This window comes from Erithacus rubecula, assembly GCF_903797595.1.
Source record: "Erithacus rubecula genome assembly, chromosome: 15".
Taxonomy (NCBI): domain Eukaryota; kingdom Metazoa; phylum Chordata; class Aves; order Passeriformes; family Muscicapidae; genus Erithacus; species Erithacus rubecula.
Genome location: NC_136667.1, coordinates 6,644,611 through 6,670,613, shown reverse-complemented (window position 1 = coordinate 6,670,613; position 26,003 = coordinate 6,644,611). Strand labels below are relative to the sequence as shown.

The 26,003-nt window shown below is 44.3% G+C and overlaps 1 protein-coding gene across 2 annotated transcripts in view; it reads right to left on the bottom strand.

The window, feature by feature from the left end:
- GPC3 (glypican 3) overlaps positions 1-26,003 on the bottom strand; it is a 154,425-nt gene that overhangs the window by 107,435 nt on the left and 20,987 nt on the right. The window contains exon 2 of one of the 2 annotated variants that reach the window (XM_079318906.1): positions 22,295-22,394. The exons of the other annotated variant lie outside the window; for it this stretch is intronic. Coding sequence (XP_079175032.1) covers positions 22,295-22,337 — 43 coding nt within the window. The 5' untranslated portion in view covers positions 22,338-22,394. The remainder of the gene's footprint in view (positions 1-22,294; positions 22,395-26,003) is intronic. 2 annotated transcript variants of the gene reach the window in all.

The following is a 26,003-nucleotide window of genomic DNA, read 5'->3' as shown; positions in this document are numbered from 1 at the left end:
GGAAATGCTTGGCTCCTTCCCCTGTGTGGAGATTCTCCCAATGGGATGATGTAATTTTATCAATCATGCACTGGGACTCAATGGCCATTAACAGAAGATATGTCCTTGGAGGAAAGATGAGACATGGGAAATATAAAGAACACTGCCCCAGCTGGTTTTAACAGGTGGCCCATTAGCAGAGGATATCTCCACAGAGATAAGAATCACTGCCCCACCTGGTTTCAGCAGGTGGTGATGCAATACATATACTTGGGCACATCTCTACATTGTAACCTAGGACACACAAAGAATAAGAAGAGTGTCTTTTGTGCTCAGAAAAAAAAAATAAAAATGGGAGGAAAAGAAGCCTGGCTCCTATGCTGATACAGGTCTCAGGCACCACTTGTCCAGTTGGCTTTGACTGCTTCATTGTCAGGACTCTCTGAACAGGATGGTGACCCAACACTACAGGTGGCAACTGCAGATCTCTTGCCTTGAAAAATAAATGTTTTGCAGTCTTGTAGGAGGGATGCCAGGGTGGTTTTATCCAGGGCTAATGAGCTGCTGAGAGGAATGCTGGAAACCTGCCTCGGTAAGAATCTCTTCCTCAGCTCTCCACAAGGATTTCATGGATCAAAGGGATCCTCAGTGTTGTTGAACAAAGTGGTCTTTAACACCCTTCTGGCTGCAAAAGGGACCTTCAAGCAGATAATCCAATACCTCACATTCAGCACTTAACTGCTGTGGGGATGTGTCAGCCATCCCAGCTCCAGGGGCTGTGTCCAAACCCCTCCATCCTGCAGCTGGTAAGAGCAGCAGAAATGGAGCACAGCATCAGAGCAGCCCCCACAAGGGGCTGAACAGAGTGAGGTAAAGCAGCAGGCCAGCAATTAGCCAGTTATTGCTAACACTGGGACAATTTCATTTTTTAAAAGTTTATAATTTCTGAACTGTTGTGCTGTAGAGCTCATCAGTCCCTCTGCAATATCCATGTTCTGTCCCCTGGGACACATTCAGAACAGAAGAACCAAAAGGATCAGAACAAGAACCACCAAGGTGCCTTCAACAAAGAGGTGAGGGCAAGAAAAGAGCAAGACAGCAATGGGTGGTACAGGGCAGGGGACAGCAAGGCAAGGACCAGCAGCAGGAACTCTGTGACCTGTGATTGCAACTGATAATTGTGTCCTCTGGTTTGAGAAATGCATCAGAAATTTCATATGAGAGTTACTGATTTCTGGCTTGTAGTGTTAACTGACAACTGAGCCCAAAAACAGGCACATGCTCTGAGTCCATCCAGCTGTGCCTGGGGAGAAGGAAATGTCCTCCCTTTGCATCCTTTGCAGAATGAGGCATGAGAGCCTTCACTCCTAGCTGCACACACCACTCTGCTCACAGCTAGTTTAATAGCATAATTCCTAATTCAGGCACACGCAGGAAGAGTGGAACAGATCCTGTGTGCACTAAAGTGGTATTTACTGATGGAGATCATTTTTGCAGCTGATGGACCAGAACTGTTCCCACTGTGTGCTCTAATGCTGTACTACTGACAGAACAGGCATTTTCCTGCTTTTCCTATATTCCTCTAAATCCCAAACAGATGGATTTGTTGGACAGTTAGTCACCCAAATCTGCCACATTAGAAGCCACAGGAATTTCAATCCAGCCCAGCAATCCACCTTGTCCTTTATGAGGCTTTTTTCAACAGACCCCCAGGATCCACCCCTAATACTGACAGGCCAGCAAGGCAAGACAGAAGAGCTGTCATAGATATCCATGGGGAAGAGTTATTCAGAAAGACAACATGCCTTCACTTAGCAAAAAAAATAATGCACAAAACAGCAGTAAGCTCATTCAGCCCAATAAACCCCATGTGCTGAGTTTCATCAGTACCTGCAAGTTCCCACAGACAGAGCCTCTCCAAGGTATTTTCACACTTCAGATTTGTTTTTCTTTTAGGAAACAAGTGATTTAGGGCTAAAGCAGACGTTTGGCTGCCAGCACTGCTTCTGTGTTCTCCATTATCAGATTCAGACACTTTTTTTTTCTCACTGAGCTAAATGACAAACAGAATATCTGTGATTGCCAATACCTCATCAACTGGTACAAACACCCAGCACCACCCTCCAAAGGAATATGCAAATATCTGTCATTCAGCTGAGAAGAAAAAGGATCTAAAATGTTATTAAGGAAGAGCAGCCCTGGCTCTTGGGAGGGGGGCTGAAGCTGATGACTGACAAACAGTCAGCTACAGAAACACGTCGAACTTATCAAGACAAAATGTGTAATTGCACACACATGATGCCACATATGGGGCATTCCAGCACAGCAAGCCATCTGCAGGAAGGGAATATTTTAAAGTCACTCAGGAGAAAAAAAAAAAAAAAAAAAGAGGGGGGGGAGATAGGCATTTTATAATTTCCTCTCTCTAACTTTACTCTTTTGCATCAATTTTTACCAACAATCTCAAGAGGGATGACGTGCTGCCTGGTCTGAAAAGCTTTAAAACTTTCTTCATCCTATCTTACCGAAATGAGGAGTCTGGTTTTTTAAAAAGGGAACTGTGATTTTTGAGCAACACAGTCCCATAGCCAGAGGAGCACAGGGCACAGAAGATGCAAAGCAAAGTATAAGCAACAACTTTTAAAATATTCTATTTTAAGCTCACGGTTAGTGGGGCAAGTTCTCCCTTGTCAATAGCTATTATTCAAGTAAATCCCATACATATAATTCTGCAATGCAAAAAATAAAGGGAGGGAGAAAATGCTGCTGATAGAGCTGGCATCTGGCTTCATCTGGTTCAGTGTGCTGCCTGCTCTGTGAATAGCTGCAGCCCAAATTACAGGCTACATTCTGCTCTCTTACACCAGCCACATGAACATCAACATAAGTGGTATTTTGGGTATAAAACCAGGCAAAGTTTGATGCCAGTTTCCCAAGAATCCCACTTTAAAGTAACTTTCCCTTCTTACTCTTTCTGCTCTGACCAATCTCAATGCTCCAGAGAGATCCAATTCTATTTCATACCCGCTAGTAAAAAAAAAATTTCAAACAGACTTGAGCTAAACCACCATAATTAAGCAGCCTGCTCAGAAAGCACAACTTCAACAGCAGAAGCAGCAAAATAAGTGCCTGCAGACCCTGTTAAAATTAGAAATGGCTATTCAGAGAGAAAATGCTGCCCAGGATTGCTGATTCCTTCCCCCACCTCCACCAGCTCTACCAACCCTGGCAGGATGTACTATTGGGATTTTCCTCTTATTCTGATTTTTCCTATGTGATACCCCAGTCAAAATGTAACTACAGCAAGTCCATTCAGCCTGTGAAGTGCAAACATCTGTCTAAGTGACAGCAGAAGCAGCACAATCCTCTTCAGCCTGGATAAAGCGAGTTATAAATGTGTGGCTCCCGGACACTGCTGGCTCTGCAAGAGAAGGAAGGCTGCAGTGCTCCCAGGAGCTGTCAGAGCACTTGGAAGGACACACTGTGACACACACCTTGCCATCCCTCCACTCTCCAAGTGCCATCACATCCCGTGCACACAGGGAAATTTGGAAGCAGGCTCAGGAAGGTGTGAGGGATAGGCACAGGAGAGTCTGGGGTCCTGCTCAGAGCCCCCCACCAGCACAGCTGGAGCCCTGTGCCATCAGCACACACGGGGATGCTCCCCCAGACAGGCTGGAACCTTGCCCAGCAGTGACAAGATCAAGGCAAATGGAGCATCAAGAACAGCAGTGCAGAGGAGAGCCAGGTTTGGGACAGACAGGCACATTGTTCTGCAGCACAGGTTTGTGGTCACTAAAGCTTGTGCTCACTCTGTGCCCATCCAAAGCAATAAAAAGAAGTTATTAGGCAAAAAATCGAGGGAATTTATTAAAAACAAGGCAGACTTGTTTCATTTGTCTCCTGATCTTAGACTCTAAGCAAGACCAGGCTGGGTTTTCAAGCCTCTCCCTGCTGTTACCCAGGCTCCACTTTGTTTGAGGGGAGAAAAAAAATAAATTAAAAAAGTGAACTCTCTTCCTTGGATAATAGTATAAAATTGGGATCAGTAAACTTTCCCTTAACAGCATGCCATCTTTCATAGTAAGAAAGCTACCCCTCCTGTTAATAAGTTCTCAAGTGTCCAAATGGAATTAAACAATCTATTCAACAGCTAAATTCACAACAGCACCTGACTTCATGAATGGTTCAGTAATTTCAGGAGAAATGCTCAAACTTCTGTGCAACTGCAGGCTGGAAAAAGCTTCTGCACTGTTAGGAGGCCATTTGGGACTTGATATGCAATCTGCATTTTAAGGCATGGGAATGACAAGCTTTGCTAAACCCTGACCTTGACAGCCGTCATGTGTTCATAAGGGATTTTATCTCAAATGTCATTTAATGCTCTGCAATCACCACAGCATTCAACAGCACCCAACTAGTTGCTGTGTTTATTTGCAGCCTTTATGCTAGAGAACATAAATTTTTGGGGTCTTAATCCTGCAATATTAATAAAGAACAACCACACCTTCATCTACTTGCAAACCAAGATAAAAGAGGAGGGGATAGAAATACCAGCAACCCAACCCTCAGACGACCAAGAAGAGGCATTACACTATTAACAGAATTTCATTCATATACTGATCTACATCCCTTAACTTACAGCTATTCTCTTCATTGCAGAAAATAATAATGAAAACTCAACAACCGTGTGCAGTCAACTCACTGGTGTGCCAAGATGCCACAGAACACCCAAATCTCTGTGAGGTGATGATCAGAGTTACCTTCTCATCCTCCGTGGAATTCTCTCCAGCTCACAAACCCTCACGGAGCCCCTGATGTGCTGATTGCAGCTGCAATGGCAGGCAAGGACACTGAACACATGGATTTTGGGAGCTGAGAGCCACATCCCTGGGCTGCCTCCACCCAGCAACAGCAATTGTTTCACTAATTGGGTTTAAGTGATATTTATGGGTGGAGGTTTTGGGAGTCCCCTCCTGGAGCCCACTGGAGGCTGTGGGAGAGCTGCTTGGGCACCATGCTCTGGGGTCACACAGGGATGGAGACCAGCTCTGCTGCTCCATGCTGGGGTCACACATGGACAGGTAAAGGACATCTGTGTACAGAATCACAGCACCATTGTAGTTGGAAAGGGATTTTAAGACTATCTGCTAACCAGCACTATCATGTTCATCACTGTTCATGTCCCCAAAATGCCACACTGACATGCCTTTGGAACACTCCCAGGAATGAGAATCCACTACTTCCCTGGGCAGCCTGTTCCAATGCCTGACCAGCATTTCAGTGAAGAAATTCTTCCTAATATCCAATCTAAACTTTCACTGATCCCACTCGAGGCCATTTCCTCTCATCCTGTCGCTTGTTATTTGGGGGGAGAGCCCCATCCCCACCTGGCTTCAGCCTTGTGTCAGGGGGGTTGTAGAGAGCAGTAAGGGCACCCCTGAACCTCCTCTTCTCCAGGCTAAACAACCCCAGATCCCCAGGCATTCCCCATCTTGTGCTCCAGACCCTTTTCCAGCTCCACTGCCCTTCTCTGGGTGCTCCAGCACCTCAGTGCAGTGAGGAGCCAAGAGCTGAACTGCAGGAGAGCTGCAGCCTCACCAGTGCTAAGTACAGAGGGATGATCGCCCCTTTCACTCACATCTCATTACTTCCTTTCCAACAGAACAGACATACACTCTAACATATTTCTTGCAGTACAACTGAAAGACAAATCGAGTTGGCATTGACTTCTTTGTCAGTTTTCCCCAGCAAAGCACAACTGTGCATGAAATACAATTCATTGCATGGATTCTGAGCTGTGCCAGGAGCCCAGCTTTTACTCCTGGCTGTGACTGAATCCCTCCAGTGGCAAGCCAAGACAGACTCTCAGTCCTTCCACAGCAGCTGCCCTGGGCTGGGAGCAGACAGGAGCTGGAGGAGCCAAGCCTGAGATCAAGACAAGCAGCAGCACTGGGAGGCTGGGTGGGTTTTGTCACTTATGTACACTGTGCTAAAAAGGGAGACAAATATGAACACTAATATATTTTGATCGTGAATTAAACAGAAGAGGAGATGTGTGCTCTTCAGAAGGGAGTGTTACAGGAAAGTAAATAATGAGGCATGTAGCCACAAACAGGCTCAGATCAAAGAGAGGTTTACAGACAAACCAGACAGTTCAGTGCAGATAACTGCAGAGTAATGACGACTTTGGTGAGTCTTTATCACACATGCCTCTATGTCAATGACTGCAAGAAATAACAAACACGAGAGGAAGGCTCTGCTGACACTTGTGTACATCATTAATGAAGAATGAGAAACTGAAAGCACAAACATCCCAGTGCTGAGAACAAGCCCAAGGAGGCTGCATTTGAGGAAACTCCAGGCAGTGCCAAGGTAGGAGATGCACTCCACAAAGCAGACAACATTCAAACTGTTCATACATCACCTCAAATATCAAACACTGCTGCATTAGAATCATGCCTGTTGGAGGCTCACTGGAGGATGGTGTCAGAGACAGAGATTCATCACATTTAACGATGCCAGGACCAAGTTTATATTTCACAGTTATGTGAAGCTGGACATTACTATACCCCAAGAGCCCTAAATAATTTTTGTTAACTCCTGTTTTCTGCATGTGGCATCAGGTAATCATTTCAATCTGGTTCTATTGGTTTAAATGGTGCCCCCTGTAAACTTAGTGACCCAAGTTAATTCAGTATGTTGAAGAGAAAAATTCATGCCCATAAACAGCGCCAGGTAAATCAACAGCAAATCTTCATATCAACCCTGCAACTCCCGTGTGTGAATCAGAATTTGGGGAGAAGGCATCTTTGGAAACAGCAACACACTAAGGCAGAAAAAAAGAGCAGAAAAAACTACAAAATAGAGCAGGGAAAAGGAGGCAAACACAGGCAGAGCTCACTGGACTGGGAGATGCCAACCCCTGAGTGGGGCACTGGCAACTTGGAACTGCAACCCCTGCCTGAGGAGGCAGCAGGACCAGGTGAGCTCCAGACATCCTTACCAGCTTAAATTATTCAGTGAACAGACAGGAGAGGTCAGACCTGGACAGCAGGATCCCAGTGGGCAGATTTTTTTCCTCCTCCACTCTGCTGAAAGCCCAACAAGGCCCAAAGCCCTCGGTAACTCCACACCCCTCCAGCAGTTCAGCAAAGTTCCTTGCACTGTCTCCCACATTCACACTGGATACTCACCACATGAATATTCCAGTCTCTCCCACCACTCATTCATACAGCCCAGTCCAGGTTGGGGCACTTTGAACCACAGGTTTCATTTGTATGTGCAGACATGAGAGAGGCCTGCCAAGGCCCAGCAGCAGGCACAGCTCTGCTCAGCATCCCACATCCTCCAGTTTGCTGCACGCTAAAAACCCCAAAAATAACACACAGCACCTGGGAAGCAAATTTATGCCAAATGACAATCCAGTGGTTTTAGTTTCACAGCTCTTCCAGAAGCAGAATCAGGATGGAGTCTGCAGACTTGGATTTAGGCAGAACAAATCCAGGGACATTTCTGCAGACTCCATTATTTACACACAAACTGAGGCACACAGGAAACCTTAGAGACAGCAAGGTTGACACATTCCCAAGGGAGGGGACCCCAAAGCTGGGTGTGAGCACACTGGGGATGCTCTGGAGAAGGACACAGAGGTGACACAGCCCCACTGGGCAGGGATGGGGGGACAGCACAAAACCTCATTATCCTCTACATCAAAAAGGCCATCTTCAGTTAACAGCATTAAAGGAAGGAAAGAAAGCAGACTGGGCATAAAACAAGATTTTTTGCAAAACATCCTTCTGGTGTTATTGCTTAATACATAACAGACACCCAAACTGTGTGTGGTTTAAGAGACTTAGAGGAGGGGCACAGCACCCCAGGCTGCCTGGGAACACTCCTACTTCCCACTCCCTCCTTTGATGGAAAAGGGAGCTCTCCTAGGACCTCACTAGAGAGGAGATTAAAAAAAATTCAGCCAAAACTCCCCCTTAAATTTCTGGAAAACAAGACAACAATTCAAGATCTTCTGACAAATTGGAGAGATGCTTCAATTAGCTCAACCAAGAGCCCAGAGATGTCCTCCACCAGGAGCCACATGGACAAATACCCCAGGAGGGGCAGGAGCTCAGCAGGAAAAGCACCCAAGGCTGCTCAAGTGGCAAGAACAGGAGGGCAGGAGTGGTGATGCCAAGTGCCATATGTAAAACAGGAGAAATTTGTCATCAAATGGTGAAATACTAACTGGATATCAAATCTACTCTGCTGTGCCAGATGTTAAGAAAGATAGAAGACAACTACAACAAATTCAGAGGAAAGCTACAATAATAGGGGCTGGTGTTGGAAGAAAACTGTAGGGATCGTACTATAATTCAATTTTACTAAAGAAAAGGTAGTTTGAAGTCTATTGATAGGGTTCACCCCATCCTTTGTATGGCTTTCCATTGAGATGAAGTTCTAAACAAGGTTCAATAGATGCCCCTCTACCCCAGATCAGCAACACATTTCTAAAACAAACTTCTCCAAACAACTCACCTAGACCAGCTTTGTTTTTAATAGTCATCAGGGAAGGGAAAAAATGGAAAATGTAAGGGGTGAGAATCCAGAGCCTAGAAACTCCAAAATATCACCTTTGAGACCAGACTATCCCACCAGCAAAATAAAATTCAGTGTCTTTCACAGACCAGCCTATGAGCAAGTCATCTGTGAGTAGAGACCTACAAGAAATAATTCTGTGTGTAGCTAACAAGACACAAGATGCAAAGGCAAAAGATGATTTAAGTGAAAAAGATCCCTGCTGCATCTCTTTGTTCCCCTCCTCACTGGAAGGGTGTAGCAAGGAGCAGGCTGAAGCACAGAGATTTCCTCTCCTGGGATGTCAGCACAATGCCCAACTGTTGTATTTGCTGGGGTAGTGAGGGACTCCTGGGACTAAGATGCTCATCTGTCAGCCCAAATGGTGCCTGGCAGCCCCCAGGGACACCTCACTCAGTGCAAGGAAATCCCTGGAACATCCTGCTCTGCTCTTGCAAAACAAGGCAGAAAGGTCAGGATGTAAAAACCCACTGGCACAGCCAATACCTTGGGGTCTCAGAAATAAAAACTTATTAGAGAGCTGTCATGTGAGCCATAACAACTCAATGTTTGCACTGTCTTTATACACTGATGGAGAGAATAAAAAAAACCAACCAGCAGCACCACTCTGGAGCTAAGCTCTTACAGAGCTCTGCAAACACTCTGGTGCTCCCACCCTGCTGGGTGGTGATGGGAGCCCCAGAACCAGAACCTGCTACTGCTGAAGGTGCAGACACACACACACCCCTGAGCAAGTGCCACCCCTGCCCCAGGACCTCTGATCCACCCCAGTCCAGGGACTGGGAACAAATGAAGGCATTATGTAGTGAGATACATATATATTTTTTTTATTTTTAAACTCCTCCCTAAATATATATATATATATATATATATATATATATATATATATATATATATATATATATATAAAACCATAATATATATAATACATATTTTTACATATAATATTCTTTATATATTTACATAATATAAAATATGTATTTTATATATATATAATATATATACTTAGGGAGGAGTTAAAATATAAAGTTCAGCACAGGAGCACCCACAGCTACCTTTCACAGGATGGTAACCCACAGATGAGCACTAAAGGGCACAGTAAAAAGCCCAAAGTCAGCTGCAGAGCTCACATTTAGACATATTAGGCCATTTATGACATTGCAACAACTCTCCCATAGCCACAAGGAGGAGGCCAGGCAGGCTCTGCCTCATTGGTTTTACTGTTTTTCTGGTGGAAAATGTTGTTGCAATAAAGTCTGGGGGTGGCTTTGAGTGCAGTGTCAGTAGTTGTCTAAAATAATTGTTACTTGTCACACAAATTCCCCGTGAGCAGCAGCAGAGCAGCATTTTCCAGCACAGACACCCCTGGAGATGCAGACACAGGGACAGCAAAGTGGCACCTGTGATCTGCTTTGTGCTCTCACTTACAAACATTAACATCTTGGAAACAACTCATTTGTCTGCCTTACTGCCCAGCCACGCTGGACAAACAGAAAAGTGACCTCATGTTATGCTAATGCAATCAATATTTCATGCAAGGCAGATAAAAGTTTAGATGGTCCAAATGCAAATTTGAAATAGAAAGCAAAGTTCCCTTCAGAGCCTGGCATTAGCAAGCCATTTCACAAGGAAGGGAATTTTCAGTAAATTGCACATTTAATTTCCATGTTATGGGAAGTGGCTTCCCTTGGTTCTTCCAACAGTCACCTCCTGCTATTAATGACCACAAGCAAAGCAGTGACCCTTATAACGTCTGATTTCACAGCAAATATTTTAATTTCCAAAGGTGAAATGTGAGATGTGCTCTCCTAAAACACTTATCTTTATGGCTCTCTTAATTCTTTAGGATTTATCATCTCCACTAAAAGCACACAGAACATAATTGAAATAGATTTTCCAAGATATATCTGAAGCGTTTTAACCTACCTTTCCTTGTTAGCCTTTTATATCATCTTATTCTAACACAGGAGTAAAAAAAAAAAAAAGTACTTTCATACTAAGAGTTCACCAGCAGGTTTTTAAACTTTTTTTTTTTTTTTTTTAATCTTTAAAAAAAATAAAAAACCCACATTGATTCCAGCAGCAAAGATTTTCAGAAAACAGAGCTTGAGGGAAGGCTTTACTCTCCTATTTCATGCAAATGGATAAAATAAAGGCATTAACATTTCTTGAAATTATATCTCAAAACAAAATGTTCAATTTCAAGGATTCTAGAAAGGTATGGACATGACACTGCAATGAGTCTCCAGCACATGGAGAACAATTGTGGTCAGAGCCATCCCTTAAAATAGGAAAACAGCATTTTCCAAAAATTCTTCCAGTTTACAGGAGTCCCACTGTGCTCTGAGAGAGGCTGCCACACCTCCAAGTTTGAGAACATCAAGAACATTCCTTTGTAGCCCACAAAACTTCTGTTTTTCATCACTGTTTTATGTGAGTTTTTTCCTCCAGAAAAACAATACTGAGACAAAAAGCACAGTTTGAGGAATGAATGCCTTTTCCAGTGTTATCACTGCAGCAATAGGCACATATGGGAACTCAGAGCAAGCTCCATTCTGATTTATGTTTGATATTTCATTTAATTGAATTTTTGCAAGAAAACTGGTTTCATTATTGAGAAATGGACCTCCCATCATGCAAAGAGTGGGGGAATCAAATGTTTAAACTCCGTCTCATTTAGCAGTGACACTTCAGGAATGAACAATAGCTTTGTACATAAATTTGCTTGTTTGGCTGCCACAGATATGAATTGTCAGGGCATTTTAGAACAAAAGAAATGACATGTCAAAGCAAATCTATAGTTTAGCTAATCAAAATGCCGTGTTTTAAATATTCAAGCTGTTTTACACCAAAAGGCAGCATTTATCAGAAAGCACATAAATTGACAGGAAATACAAGATGAAAGTGGAATGCAGACAAAATAAGTATTTTCAGATACACACAAGAAATTTCTTTCTCTGTGCACTTTATCAACCAACACCTTCCTCCTCAAAAAAAACCTCTAAAACCAGCACATCAAAAAGCATATCCTCTGCTTCTTTTAAGCAATGAAAACATTAAAGCCAGCTAAAGCAATTTAGCTATCAAAGCTGGTCCAGCATTTGGCATTGCTCAGGGAGCCCTTGCTAGACCAAGGGCTGAGCTTTTGAATAGGATTTCTTCCCACTTTGTTTGACCCAAGCACGTTGGGTCCATCTGCAAAACTTCAACCTGTCCTCTGCAGGCAGCCTGGCAGGATGAGGGGATGCTTTTGGTGACTCTCACACTCTTCACCTGCCAGCAGGTAAAGGCACGTAGAGTACTGCAGCAGAAGCTTATCTAGCTGTGAAAAAAACCCTAAAGGAGAGAGGAATTGCTCATTTTGTAAGTCTCCTGCAGGACTCTGCTGCTTACAGCCAGCCTCCTGGCACCCCCTGAGCACAGATTTCATCGAGCCCCGCTCCCCCTGGACCTCTCTGCTCCTGCCAGCCTGCTCTGAAGTTACAGCAAAACTTGTCAGATCAAAAACCTTATTATGTAGGCACGACAGCTCGCTGTGCTTAGCTGCTCCCAGCACAATGCCCAGTTGTGGAAGCTTAACATTATCTCTTAGAAGTTAAGCCCCATTCGTTTATCATCTATTGCCAGAACAGTTACTGGGTTGCTAAGAAAACACTCCAAAGGGAGACTTTTACAGCAGTTGGTCTGTTTCCTGCTTCTCTGTGCTTGGGAGGTTAAGACCACTTGCCAGAGTTTTGCCTTTGCAACACAAACACGTTCCAGAGAGTGTAAAATCCTCCCTAAGCCCACCAAAGGTGTCGGTCCTGTCGTGACTCTGACCACTGCCCGTGTTCCACAGCCAGCAAACCTGCAGATAAGCTTCCTGAGAAAACACTGCCTCTCTCCTAGCCTGCCACAGCACACAGAGCTGCTACATCCTAGAGGCACACAGAAAAAGCCTCAAAAGGTCACAGCAGGCTCGAGAATTTCAGGAGCTGAGCTTCACAGTGCATTAACGAGCTGGGAGCCCAAGAGATGAGGCAGAGTTCAGGAGAGCACAGCTGGGGCCCTTCTCCAGGAGGATGGAGCAGCATTAACTCACTGCAGCTCTGATTGCCACAAGGAGAGCACACCATGCCACGGAGAGAATGGCAGTGCTCTTCTGCATCTGCCACTTCTAGCCCATCTCCAGCAGCTCCCAAATCATCCCCTGTCACTGTTTGATTAGGAATGGCAAACAACACAGCCACACACACGACTTCTTTAAAGCAGCAAGAAGTGATTTATTGAAAAGCTATTGCATTTATAGAAGATAGATCATGTAAAACAAAGTAGAAAAGACTCATTGGTCCAAGAAGGCAACATTTCTTTGAAAACATGCTTTCTGTAAAACATCATGAGACACTTACACAGTTCTGAGATCAACACCAGGTGTTTAATCTGTGTTATTTATTTTCCCTTCTTTCATTTGTCTCTGAGAAAAGATCTGAGCTGGAGCTGAGAAAGCCAACAGCCTGGGCAAAATCCAAGTTGGATTTTTCCACGAGCCTTCAGCAGTGTCCACAATCCCCCTACCAGCTTCACAACTGACTCTATCATACATGAAAAAAGTATGAAAATATCCCATTTACCAAAGTTCCTGCATAAGACTGTATAAATTCTGTCAAGACAGACACAACTAGCATTATCACCAGTCCCTTATTAAAACTTTTTATGCCTTCTCTCAGGCAGCTCCACACAGCACTGACTCCTTCTCTTTCTCTGTGCAAGCTTCCTTCTTCCTTCTGCATGACTGGCTAACCCAACCTGTTCCTTCCTCCTCATAGCAGAGCCAGCAGCCTCCATCCCAAACTGCAGCAGACCCTGGTTCTCAAACTCCAATTTACTCTGGACCAGCTAACCCACTTTTTTATAATGCCCATCCTCATGGGGCAGGCAGGGCTGTCTCCACTTCTCAGCAATCAGTACAGCTGTAATTCATTGAGGAAAATTGCCTTCTGCATTATCCTTACAACCTATCTTCCCAAATAAGGCAGGTTTTGGCATACCTTCCCACGATTTCTGCTCCACAGAAACCAGGTATAGCACTGATTCTGGAAGGAGAGGATTTGCACAGTCCCCAGCCCTGGGACCAGCAGATGTGCAAGAAGAGCTGCAGAATGAAGCTTCAGAAGAGGCAGCACCTCCCTACAGAAAATACACTTTTTTGGTTGAGCTAAAAGACCAGGGTGTTTTCTACAAGAGGCTTTATTCAGGGTCACTGCATTCTTGCTTCAGCAACAATAATTTATGGCAGCCTAAACTCCCAGACAGCAAAGTGACTTCATCACAGAAAGGTCCTGCTGAATCTGCAGAAGAGTTCTGGGGGGCAGTGTCACCCTGCTAATGCCAAACTCCAGCAGCACTGCAAGTTCCTGCTGATTTCCTCAGAGGATGAACTCCTGGGGCATTTCTAATATGTGGCTGGACTGGTGAACATTTAAGCTTAAGACAAACACCACTACCTAAAGAAATCCAAAGATATTGCTGTATTTAGTGCTGTTGGGCTATGATGCCAACTGGAGTTGAAAACAAATGGCACCCAGGGCTGAACAAGTGTCTCGTTTCTCTGACTCCCCAAGAAGCTACCCCTTAGCAATCTGACAAACCTGGCAATTCCAAATGACTAAACACTTGCTGATTCCTTCAAGTGACAGCTAAAAAGCACCATATAACACTTAGGGGCTTTACTTCAGCTACAGCATTGAGAAAAGCTATTCATAAGATCTTAAACTGCAGTTAAGAACCCTTTAAATGCTTCTTCTCACCAATTTGAATAACCAACATTTCCAGAAGAAAAGCACCTCTCCAGCAAGGGCTCAGGCAGATGGCAAACCTGCTCAGAAGCGGCTTCTGTTTTCTGCTTTGAAGAAGGGACAAGACTGACAAAATCTCCATTCCCTGTGTGCCCAGGGCTCTCCTGCCCTAAACCCACCCTACCCAAGCTCCCACCATCCAAAACCAGTGCCTCTGCCTGCAGCACCATCCACAAAACAGAGCAATGAATGGTGAAACTGCTCTGCTGGTGATGCAGAACTTCAGACATGATGTAAAATCACAGGTTTCAAACACCTGACATGAATATCTTACAGCATTTCAATATTTGCACTGGACACACAGCAAGAAGGGCACCATCACCAGATGCAATTCACTGGGGTTCTTCATCTCCCATTTCAAATGACAAAGTTCTCTGTTACTGGTAATTACATAATTTTAAAATTCTGATCCTGTCTCCCACAGAAGGAGTTCAGTAACAAACCTTGCTGTAAGTCACTGTGAAGCTACAACACACTCACACCTCCCCAGGCTGGGGTTTGGACAAAAGACTGCACTGGCCTAAAACAGTGAAGCCATGCTACATTTGGAAACATTATTAGACTATTTAGTTCTTTATTAGAAGGGCCACTGAGATTTATAGCCTACAGAAAAGGGTTGTTCAATCAACAAGGAGCTAGTGAAGTGAAAAAGCATTAATGCTACCACTGAGGCAATTATTGTAGCATGATCACAATTCTTATGCATCTTTAATTTTTTTGCCAGCACAACAGATTCTCTAATACATGGATCCCTGTTCCATTAAAATAATGTGACTTGTAGCAATAATATGAGGTGGGTGAAACAAAATCCAGTCTTTTAACACTTGAGCATTGCTTTCCCTTAGGGAATATCAGTACACAAAATGGGGTTCCAGTAAAGTGCTTGTAATCCCAGAAGCTGGTGCACCTATTAAACACTTAGCAGGGCTCCAGCAGAAAGACAATCCCTGAGAAAACAATCTCAACTGAGACAAAAATTCCCAGTCCTGGCTCTCAGGAGCAGAATGCTGGTTTAGCTCCATTTAACATCTGTCTGGAAATCCAAATCCAATCCCACACAGCTCCAGCAATGCAGGCTTGGGCAGGTGAAGTTTCCCAGTTTGACGTGGAAAAACCAATTCCCTGGAGGCCACACACATCTCTCCTGCTCAGGGGTGATGCTTCCCTCTGGTAGTCTTGAAATGCAAGGAAATTCCCATCCAAAAGGAATGCCTTGATACAAGAAACCAATCTGAACTACCACTTCAAAATTTTGTGGGGTATTTTTTTCTCTTCTCCTTTTTGGTGAAAGAAAGGGAAAGACAGAAGCAGGCACTGAGAAAACAGACTGTTCTAACTAGAAAACTAAAAAGAAGAAGATGAAGAAGATTTCTACTAATGGAAAAAGTCTACTGCAGTGTAATCATCACTTTAGTAAAGGATCAGATCCTATCAGGACACTGGTTATCTATCTCCCAGTGCAAGTTTATCTGAGGACTGTGGAAGATCTGGTCATGGACACTTCTTCTAACAGCACACAGTTTGAGACAAACTTTAAAACTCGTAAGATTCTTCCTTTAATATTTCACCAGGTTGTAGAAAAGACCCAGTCTTGTCAGGAAGAGACAGAACAGTTTCAGCAGAGGAATGTTTGTGCTGTGTAGTCAGAGGCGTGCAAACCACAAAGCAAGTTTCAGAGCAATGTAAGAGAAGGGAAAAGTGAGTCCCTTTTGGGACCAATGCTGAGCTCTGCATGGAGGGAAAGAGGGAAGAAAGAGTGATTAAAAAATTTAGAGAGGATGAGAAAAAAAAATTCAAAACACAATTTGCTCATTATGCTTTATAGTGAACATGTCCATTTTCCTGCATCAGGGCAGCCAACAGACCCCTGGCTGCAGCACCGCAAATGAACACAGTCCTGTCCCATCCCTCTTCAGGTCCCCTCTTTGACAGACAGATTTTTGCACATGCAGACCTCTGACATGCTTCTGCTCTTGTACAAAGCCACAGAACCCCTTAAAAGTCACACTAGTGTCCTGGCACCTGCTTTGACTCCCAAAGGAAAGAGCAATCAGAGGGACACCATTGCTGTGCCACTGCCTGTGGGTACTGTCCCCTTCACACCACTTCCAGAGAGTACCATGCAATAAAACAAGAAGAAAAAACATTAAATATGGACAAGCTCAGCCATTCCCATGGAAACCCTCCACTGGATATCCCGTGGAAAACTGTTCCTGAGTCAGGCACCCATCCTCAGAGCTCCCTGGTTCATGATAGCTGAAAGCAACAGCTTGGGCTTATGGAAAATGGAAGCTGTGACATTTGGGGTTTGTCTGAAACAGATGTTTTTAGCTAGCAGACATTTTTCTGTCCAGCTCTCAAATTGATTTTTTTCCCCTGGATTCTCTACACAGTGCCACTGTTGCTGCATTATGCACTGAAAATATTCACAAAGACATCAAAATTAACTCTGGGTAGGACTTTGGCTAGCAGGGGAGGGAGGCCAAAAGACAGCAATTATAAATGTGGAGAAGAAGCTGCTTCATTTCACTGTAATCAAAGAAACAGAGCAACTGGAAGACCAGCTCTGAAGTCAAGTAAGATGAATAGCAACCACAGCAAGGGCAATAAAAACACCAATAAAAACTAAGTTGCCATAAGGGAAATACCCAGCTCGACACTCCTCCAACAAGGTAAGCATAATAAACTCACTCCTAACATGGACACCAATTTATTTTTTCAGGTGCAACCTAAATACAAAACCAGGGAGAGATGCAGGAGAAGCAGCACTTAAATTCCATCTATGCAAATAGTCTTGCTTGTTGATGGAATTAGTTGCATGATTTAGATCAACATAATCTGACCTTAAACAATGAAATTAAGACCCAAAAGCCAATCCTGCTCCTTCCCTGGGGGCTGCAGCAGTTCCTCTGCAAATCCCTTTCTCAGACCCTCAGAGGAGAAATTCATCCCATGTTTGTCTTGGCACCTGTTAGAGACCATGTTTTATTTTACTTTGCACCAATGCAAAGAGGTTCTAAATATTCTGGAATTAAAACCATCACAAAACATGAAAGTGCTTATAAGGCATTTCCACATTCTCATCTGGCAAGTGAGTGGCTGATTTACAAGCCAGCTGTCAATACAGAACAATTGCTCACCTCGTTTTACAGGAAAGCAAAAAAGTATTTAAAAAAAAATACTTGCAGTGTAGAATATTGTGAAAAATCACTTTTTTCCAACATGGTAATAGCAGTGTGTCAAGGAGAGGTGCTTGTTCAGCTTTCAGATGAGCCCTCAAGAGCTGGGACCTACAAAGCAAATAACCAGAGACCACCCCAAAGTTTCCCTCCCTGCAATGCAGTGACCAGCCCTTCCCTACAGCTGAAAAGCATCTCCTCTGACCACTGCAACCTGTGTCAACACAAAGCAGGATCCCACAGGCTCCAGGCACCCCAAACCTCACAGGGAAGATAATCCTTGCAGCTACTGTTTATCTGGGCCAGCACAGCTCTCAAAGGAAGACCCTGGCTTCAAGTGTGAAATGTTAACATCTGCAGAGGGTGGATGGCAAATGCTTTGCCCCATTTGGATGTAACCCTCACTGAAATGGAAAGGGGAAAAGCTTCCCCATGCACCCAGGGACACCTCTGCAGTTTTCCTGAAAGGAGGAACCACATGAGAGCAGAACTGCCCTTACATCTCCCAGTTATACCTGCACAAGGCTGATTGTGATGCAACAGCAGATGGTATTGCTCTTTCCTTAAAGAAAACATGCATGCTTTAGGGAACTGTGTGCAACATTACTGCACCAAGAAGGGCAAATCAAGCCTTGTGGGAGACAGGGAGATGGCTTTTAAGTCAGAAGTTTCAAGTTTGAGGCATCTGGGACTTTTCTGTACAAGCAAACCTCAGAACTGCCTCCTCACCACTTGCTGACCAGCTGACCACTGGTCCTGGGTGAGCTGCAACACAGCAGCCCCAGTGCCAGCCTGGCAGTGCCCCAGGGCAGCCACAAATGCCCATAAAATGTCCTGATGCAGTGACACACCAGCAGCAGGAGATGGATCACCAAGGTTTATCACACTGCTCGTGGAAACAAGCAGCTTCAGTTACAGCTGCAGCCCCTTCCCCACCTGCACAGGGTCCTCCCTCCCAGCTGCCATGGGGACACAGAGCAGCCCTGTCCCCATCCCTGACCAGCACCAGCATCACAGCTGCTCTGCTGAGACCAAAGATCCCCATTTTGGAGACACCAGTCTCCAATAAAATATTCTCTTTCTGATCTGCTGTGTGCAGAGGGTTTTGGAAAGAACCCAACTCAGCTCTACACCTCCACCAATTGTTCTTATTAAAATCCTGACATAAAACCCAGTAAAACAGTACCACAATGCATTGAAACTACAATTATCTAGTAAGGACAAGGCAACTACATTTTGAAGAAGCAAGTATGACTTTGGCCTAGAATGTCATTACTACTAGGAAAACATACAAAGCAAGGACACTTCATTCTATACCATTAAGCATTTCAAAGTATCTGGGTGACACCACTGTACTAAGTAACAGACTACTCACTTTCCCATGTAATTTGTTTAATAGGCAGATGAAAACATTAGAAAGACAAAAGGGAGTTTTTATATTCTGATCATTTACATTTTATCTACATTAACAATCAAAAGCATCATGAGCAGTGAAGGGACTGTTGTCAGATACCATTTTGATGACATGCATCCTTTTAAGTGTATTCAGTCTTCCTCATATCATTAGTAGCAGGGAGAAAATTAATAGAATACTAATGGCCAAGCAAGGTCTGGGTACAATAACTATTCCTTTTTTTCTGTTCATGTTATCAGCCCATATTTTATCTCCATTTCTTCTTGAAGACCACTTGAAGAAATAAAATGGAAATTTGAATATACTGTCTGACAAATTTTTCTCCCATGCACCACTACACCTGAAGAGCTACCAGAACCATGGGCAAAACTACTTATTTCTGTAACTTCAGGTTCTTCCTCCCACCTTTTCTGGGTTTTTTGCTGTGATGCTGAGACTACTGCTCTTTGCATGCTCGTCAGTACACATCTGTTTCTTTACATCCCCTCTTCTGTCCATACCCAAATGCTGCTTACACCTGGATTGCAAACCCCAGAGAGAAGCAAGACCAGACACACCACCACCGCTGTCCCATACAAGGGCTGGGTAGAAACACTTGTGTGTGTATTTATAAACCCATGCTCATTGCAATTCATGTGGACAAGCTGTCCCTAATCCCAGATTTCAGCAAGAACTGGAATTATCCTTCCCTTAGTCCTACTGTGAAGCTCCCTGATGATCCCTTCCTTTCAAAGGACAAAAGGAAAACTAACACTGAAAAGGTCACAAAGGATCAACAGCACAGCCCTTTGGTATTTTGCCTCCTCTTGTGCTTTTGACTGGATTTCTAACTCTTAAGAAGTGCACACATGCACCAAACCCAGCTGGTTTTCCCCATTTTCCCCCCACATGCTCCCCAGGGCAGCACATGAGGAGCTGTGTGTGCTGTGCTGTACAAGGTGTATCTCTGCATGGAGGGGAACAGAGACACACAGAACATCACAGAGGAGCAGAGAAAGTCACAGCCTGCTAACTGTAATTAGAGAAAAAAAACAAATTTATGAAGCAAATAACCCCGGATGTGTGTTAGCTCTGTAAATGCACAGAAGGTAATGCCTTCTGAAGAGTTTCCATTGCTCCCTGATAATCCATGGTTAATTAGATCTTTTAACCTTAATGCAGATTTCCTCTCCCTAATGTTCCTGCTGTCCTTCCCCACCTCACCCTTGCCCCCAGTGTCGGTGCCTTTGTCCTCTGACAGAAACCCACCACAACGGGCAAAGTGCCAACATAATTAATTTTTCAGTAAAAGCCAAGTTGTTGTTTTCTCGGAAACATTTTACACTTCAGAAAACGCCAGAAATGTCAGAGTCCATAAGCAGAAACAAAATCAGAGATCTGCTTGCCTATTAATGCTGCATGACCTCCTCCAGCATCTCACTCCGGGAGAGGAAGGCAGGGCACTCCATGGCAGTGGGAGGGGGCCAGGGAGACAAGCAGTGCCAGCCACTGGCTGCTCAGAAAGGCAAACAGGAATAATTAAATACAAGGAGCACCAAAGCAAATGCCTCTGCCTCGAGAGCAGGCTGAAAGCTGCATGCTGTTCAGAAGAAGGGGCATGCAAAGCCCAGGGGAGAGCAGAGTGGCAAGGCTCGATACTCAGTGCTCAATCAGCCTTAAATTCCTTCTTTGACACCTCTGCATGCAGAGGTGGCAGCCCAAAATTATAGCTGTCTGTAGAGAGGATGAAGAAAAGTGCTGTGTTGACTCTGCTTGTCTCTCAGAGGGATCCCTGAAGCCTCCCTCAGTGCTCACCCAAGGCAAGGCAGGCAGTCATCTTCAGAAAAAACACATGGGACTCCTGGTTTCTGCCCCCTCTCACCCCTGAGCTCACTGCTGCTGTTTTACTGCGACCCCAGCTCCACAACGTGCACAAACACCCTCCCTGAAGCCTGCAAATACATCACAGTGAGTTATGTGCCCCTTCAGACCTCTGCAGAAACACAGAAGGAGATCTATCTCTGCTTCTTCCCCAGGAGAGCCTGGCAGAAAGGCTAGGATACAATGGGCATTGCCCCTGCAGGACACCAACCCCACTTCCACAGGAGTTTTACACCCCTAAAGATCCATTTCCACAGGAGTTTTACAGCCCTAAAGATCCAAGGGCTCAGGTCACCCCAAATTCTATAGTTTGTTGGAGCTGATGGCCAGCAGTACCAAAATGTGCATAAACAGGGCAGACTGTGTCTTACCCAGAGCAACTCATTTTGGTAGTGGTAAAAAATCACAGAACCTTTTAGGCTGGAAAAGCCCTCTTAAGATCAAGTCCAGCTGCTGAGCCAGCAATGACAAGTCACTAAACCATCTCCCCAAGCACCACATCTACATGGTTTTTAAATCCCCCAGGGATTCAAACACTCCCCTGGGCCACCCGTCCCAAATGAGGCTTTGCTCCAGCCTGCTGAGGGTCCTCCCACTTTTTATTGTCCCATGAACCACAGGCATCTGTGTTACTGACAGAATTGAGCAGTGCTTTCTGCACAAAAGGGTGACATGAGGCAGCACCTGGGCTACTGCAGCATCCTCTCTGCAGCTCCTGCCACAGATAAAATCGCATCTTTTCTTTCTTTTCTTCCCTTTCTCCTCTCCTGTGAGTGCACTAAGGAATTCTAAACATTTTCGGGCACATTCATAGTGTTTAGAGTCAAGTTCTTGAACAGGTGATCATTTTTCAGCCCCATAAACTAAGTTCCCTTGCTGGGTTAGTCCCCAGAGGGTGTAGAAAATGGTATTGAATGGAAAAATATCCACACATGACTTAATCTGCTTACACTGACTCCTGCAGCATCACAAACACAAATGAAAAAAGAGGCAGAGCCATTTACAAGATTGGAACAAAACTTTCCTTTGCAAATGCATCAGCAAATAAGTAATAAACTCAAACTTATGAAAGATTTGCTTATGATCAAGGTTTGTTTTCTTCCTCTATTACACAGACTGATTATAGGATGAATAAAACAACATCACAGGCAGCTGAGATGGCCACAGCAGGTACAGCTCACACAGATCCAGCTGAGAGGAACATCATACATCCAGGGGATAAAAATCCCTCTCACATTCCACAAGCAAACTCGCTTTAACTACAGCTTTGAGTCCCTTCCAAATCTCTGAATGAATGATCACACTTCAGAAGAGCACAAGAGCTTTCTGCAAGAGCCATTTAGATTAAATATCATAACTGATTACAGGAAGAGCTGGTAGCTCTGCTTATTACAGTTGCCTAATGCTTCTGATCTTTAGACCTTATTCCTACTTACCTATAATTTTGCCAAGCTCTAGCCATCTGGACTGCAACTTCATGTGCCTTTTTTCTGCCTCAGGCAAATTTTAATTTCAGCCAAAACAGTTCGACTGCTTCTAAGAACAAGGGAGAGAAGAAAGATTTATCTCTCCTTTTTTTGCCTACAGTAAGAAATCCTGCTGACCTTTTCTTTAATTAGCTAAAGCATTTCCCAGACTTTGAAACAGAGCTCAGCTTTTGACAGGATTTTGCACAAGCCTGTATAAATATGAACTCTTTGGTCACGATTTGGGGGTGCAGTTGAGTTTGGTGCATTTTTTCTGCATCTGCAGGAACACCCAAGTCCAAATCATTTTTGCCTTAAGAGGTGGGAGATAGAATAAGAGTTGAATTTTTTTTTTTTTTTTTTCTACTTACAACATTGAAATCTCCCACTTTTAAAAAGAGAGCCCAGGGTCTGGTGCATTAATGCTTCTCTTTATTAACCTGAAGTGGAAATACTCAAAGCTGGACCCTGCCCCTCCAGCTCCAGAGGACAAAAGGTGTGTGGTAGAAAAGCCAGCTTTAACCAAAAAAGCTGAACCCAAGCCCAAGACCTAAAACTTGAATATCTATTGTTACACTGGAGTGAATAGAAACTTAAAAGGTCTTCACTGGGGTCCTTCTGAATTCCAGTTTTCCTGCCTGTGAAAGAAATGTGCTTTATGGAGCAGCATGAAAATAAAGTACTCACATGTAATTGAAAATTTTGAAGAATTTTATCTTTAGAGGTAATTTAAAAGTACTCAAAAATAGGCATCAAACAACAAGGAGAAAGAAAATTACTCATTAAGGGAGATTCATTCAGTGCCTTTACACAAGGGAAGGCAGTTGTGGGAAAACACATGATGCTGTAATTAAAGGCTGTATTCCAATGCATAAGAAACTAAATTGAGATTGCAGAGATGGCCTGGTTTGTTCATAATCTTTATGAACTTTTCACCCTCAGTGATGTCCTCCTAATGTAGTTTTCTGGACACAATTTTGTGATCTAGCTGTTGGTGTGAGACAAATCTAGGAGGATTCAACATGCATCTGGAGAGGTTATTTTCTTCCAGCTCTGTATCTTCAAGATACATTTCAGGACCAAATATTTACTTACTAGTGAGTCTAATTATTTTTCATGGTTTATCTCACAGTAAAGCATCACAAGCTACACAAAGAAATGGGTTTCAGCCTCTTTCCAGTTCAAGCACTGCCTTCTCATTTGATGTGAAGCATTTGCTTTTACTTAACACTAGTAATGCAGTGCACTTTAGAGGATCTTCAAGGTAAAAATCTATGCAATCTAGTAAAAAATAGTGCTATATTGTCCATTAGTTCAAGAAACAAATTCTGAATCACAATTCTTAGAAAATGAACCATTTCTTCAAATGTCAAAAGCACTGTTTACTCCTCACTGGTAGCAAAAAGTGATGTACAAGGTTACTAATACAGTTTCCAGGCCATTATCTACACAACCTCTGAAAAAAAGCAAGAAAGGGGGAAAAGCAGCTTATCACCTCCAGCTTTAAAGCTACTGCAAATTCCAACATTACAAGTGCCATCTCTCAACAAACACAGAAGAGCTGCATGGTATGGAAACACAGCTTTAGTCTTTCTTCAGAAATCACAAAGCTCATTCATAGGACAATGAGGGCTCCATCAGCACAGTGCTCTCCCAGGCAGATCTTTCCCCCTTCTCAAGGCCACCCCTGTAAATGCAGGCAGTGTTTATTCCAGCACTGCAGCAGAGTGTGATCTCCAGATCCCTGCAGTGTGTGGCTCCCCTCTGTGCCAGTGACAGGAGCAGCTCAGCCCCATGCTGGGTCACACCCAGAGGATCCCAGCACAGCTGGGCAGATGTGAACCTACAGCAAGCCAGGAGGTGTTGGGCTGTTCCTACAGACACCACATCCAAGCCAGGACCTCCCCAAAACCAAACCAGTTCTGCATGGAGACAAGGGCATCACTGAATGGCCACAAACCAGAGAAAAGACTGTCCCATCACCCAGCAGCAGACAACAGAGCAATAAACAAGATATGAACTTGACAATGGGATTAACAGAATGGGTTTCATATTTGGTTAAGGGTGTTTTGTGGATTTTTGTTGTAGCTCTTATTGTGCTGCTTATGTCTTGATGTTGCTGTAAGGTTAGGGAGTGGTGAAAGAATACAGCAACACAGGTTCATCCAAAAAGCAGAAGAAGCAATTTATTGCAGGAGTAGACACATTTTTACAGACTGGCTCACAGAACCAAGGATAGAATAAAGCTCACTGGTCCAATGAAGGGAACACCTCTTGTAAACATGCTTTTACCAAAACATCACATTCCTCACACGCTCCTCCTGTCCACAAGCAGGTACTAAACTTTGCTGTTGATTCTTTCTTTTCTGTTTTCCTTTGAGTAGCTTGGGAAAACTCAAACTGCTTTTTTTCCTGACTCTCACCAGCACCCACATCTTCATGTCTTTCTCATTGCTTTAAAAGAGCTCTTGGAGAAGGCTTCTTACTAAATACACAAGGGAGAGTTGTGGAGGTCCATGGGCCTGCCTTGCCACACCTCTGTCCTGGAGAAATGTCCCTTAAATAGATTGTGATCCTCTCCAGGAGAGGAGTCCCTTAGGTGGGCACATCCTCCTTGTAATGGTGAGCTATCCCAAGGGTTTCAGTGATCCCTCCATGCCTTAGTGCCCATGGTAATCCTCTGTAACCCACTGCTCTTTCCCCTTTGGTACCACCCTTGCTTTCCCCCATAAAAAAACCCAGATTTTCCCCCAGTTCTTCAGGGAGCTGTCATCCCTGCCCCCTTCACTGGCTGGATAATAAAGAATCTCTGTGGAATTTGCAATATGACATTTCTGTCTCTGTCCTGTGTTGGCCTGGATGGCCTCTCAAGAAAGCTGAAATCCCTGTGCTGATCTCACTGAGAGCTCATCACTTGTGGCCTCAGGCTGCAGCTTGCTGAGGTTGATCCAGGAGCCAGGACACCCCCTTGGAGGGCTGTCCCTTGCAGGACCCTCTCTCTGGGAAGGTTGAAGCATTCCAGGATGAAGCACAGACCTCCATGTACCCCCCAGCCACTCCAGCCAGAGTTCAGCCATCCCTCAGCAGCACACCACCCTCCTCCTGCTGCTGCCCCTCATTTCCACAGAGAGTAAAGCCCAGCTCAGCAAGCAGCCACACCATCCTCCTGCCAAGCCACAGGCAAGAGCAACCTTCTCTGTCCCCAGTGTCCCCAAAACCAGCTCTGTGTGTGAGCTGGGACAGCCTCATGTGCTGCTCCTGTGTCCATGGCAGTGCTCTGGTAGTGTCCAGATGATGGTCAAACACCATCCTCCCTCTGAGCAGCTCTTCTGCAAAAACAGAAGGTCACCAGCCATCACCCTGAGCAGAAGATCACTCTCCACTGCTGGGCTCCTGCATTTCCTCAGCAAAAAAAGTCCAAGTTTTCAATGTGTCTTACTGACATTAACAGCAAAGGCTAACTCCTCGTGACTGAAGTGTTTGCTGGAAGCAGAAATGCTGTGCAAGAGATTCAGCACTCTTCTTGTCATTTTTCTCTTTAGACAACACTCTGGTTTGTTTTTTTTGTTTTTTTTTTTTTTTTAATGTCTTATCTGCACAAGAGGAGGCTTGGCTGCAGAACCACAGCCCTGCTGAGGGGGAGCAATGCTGTATATCACATGTGAAAACCCTTCTCAGG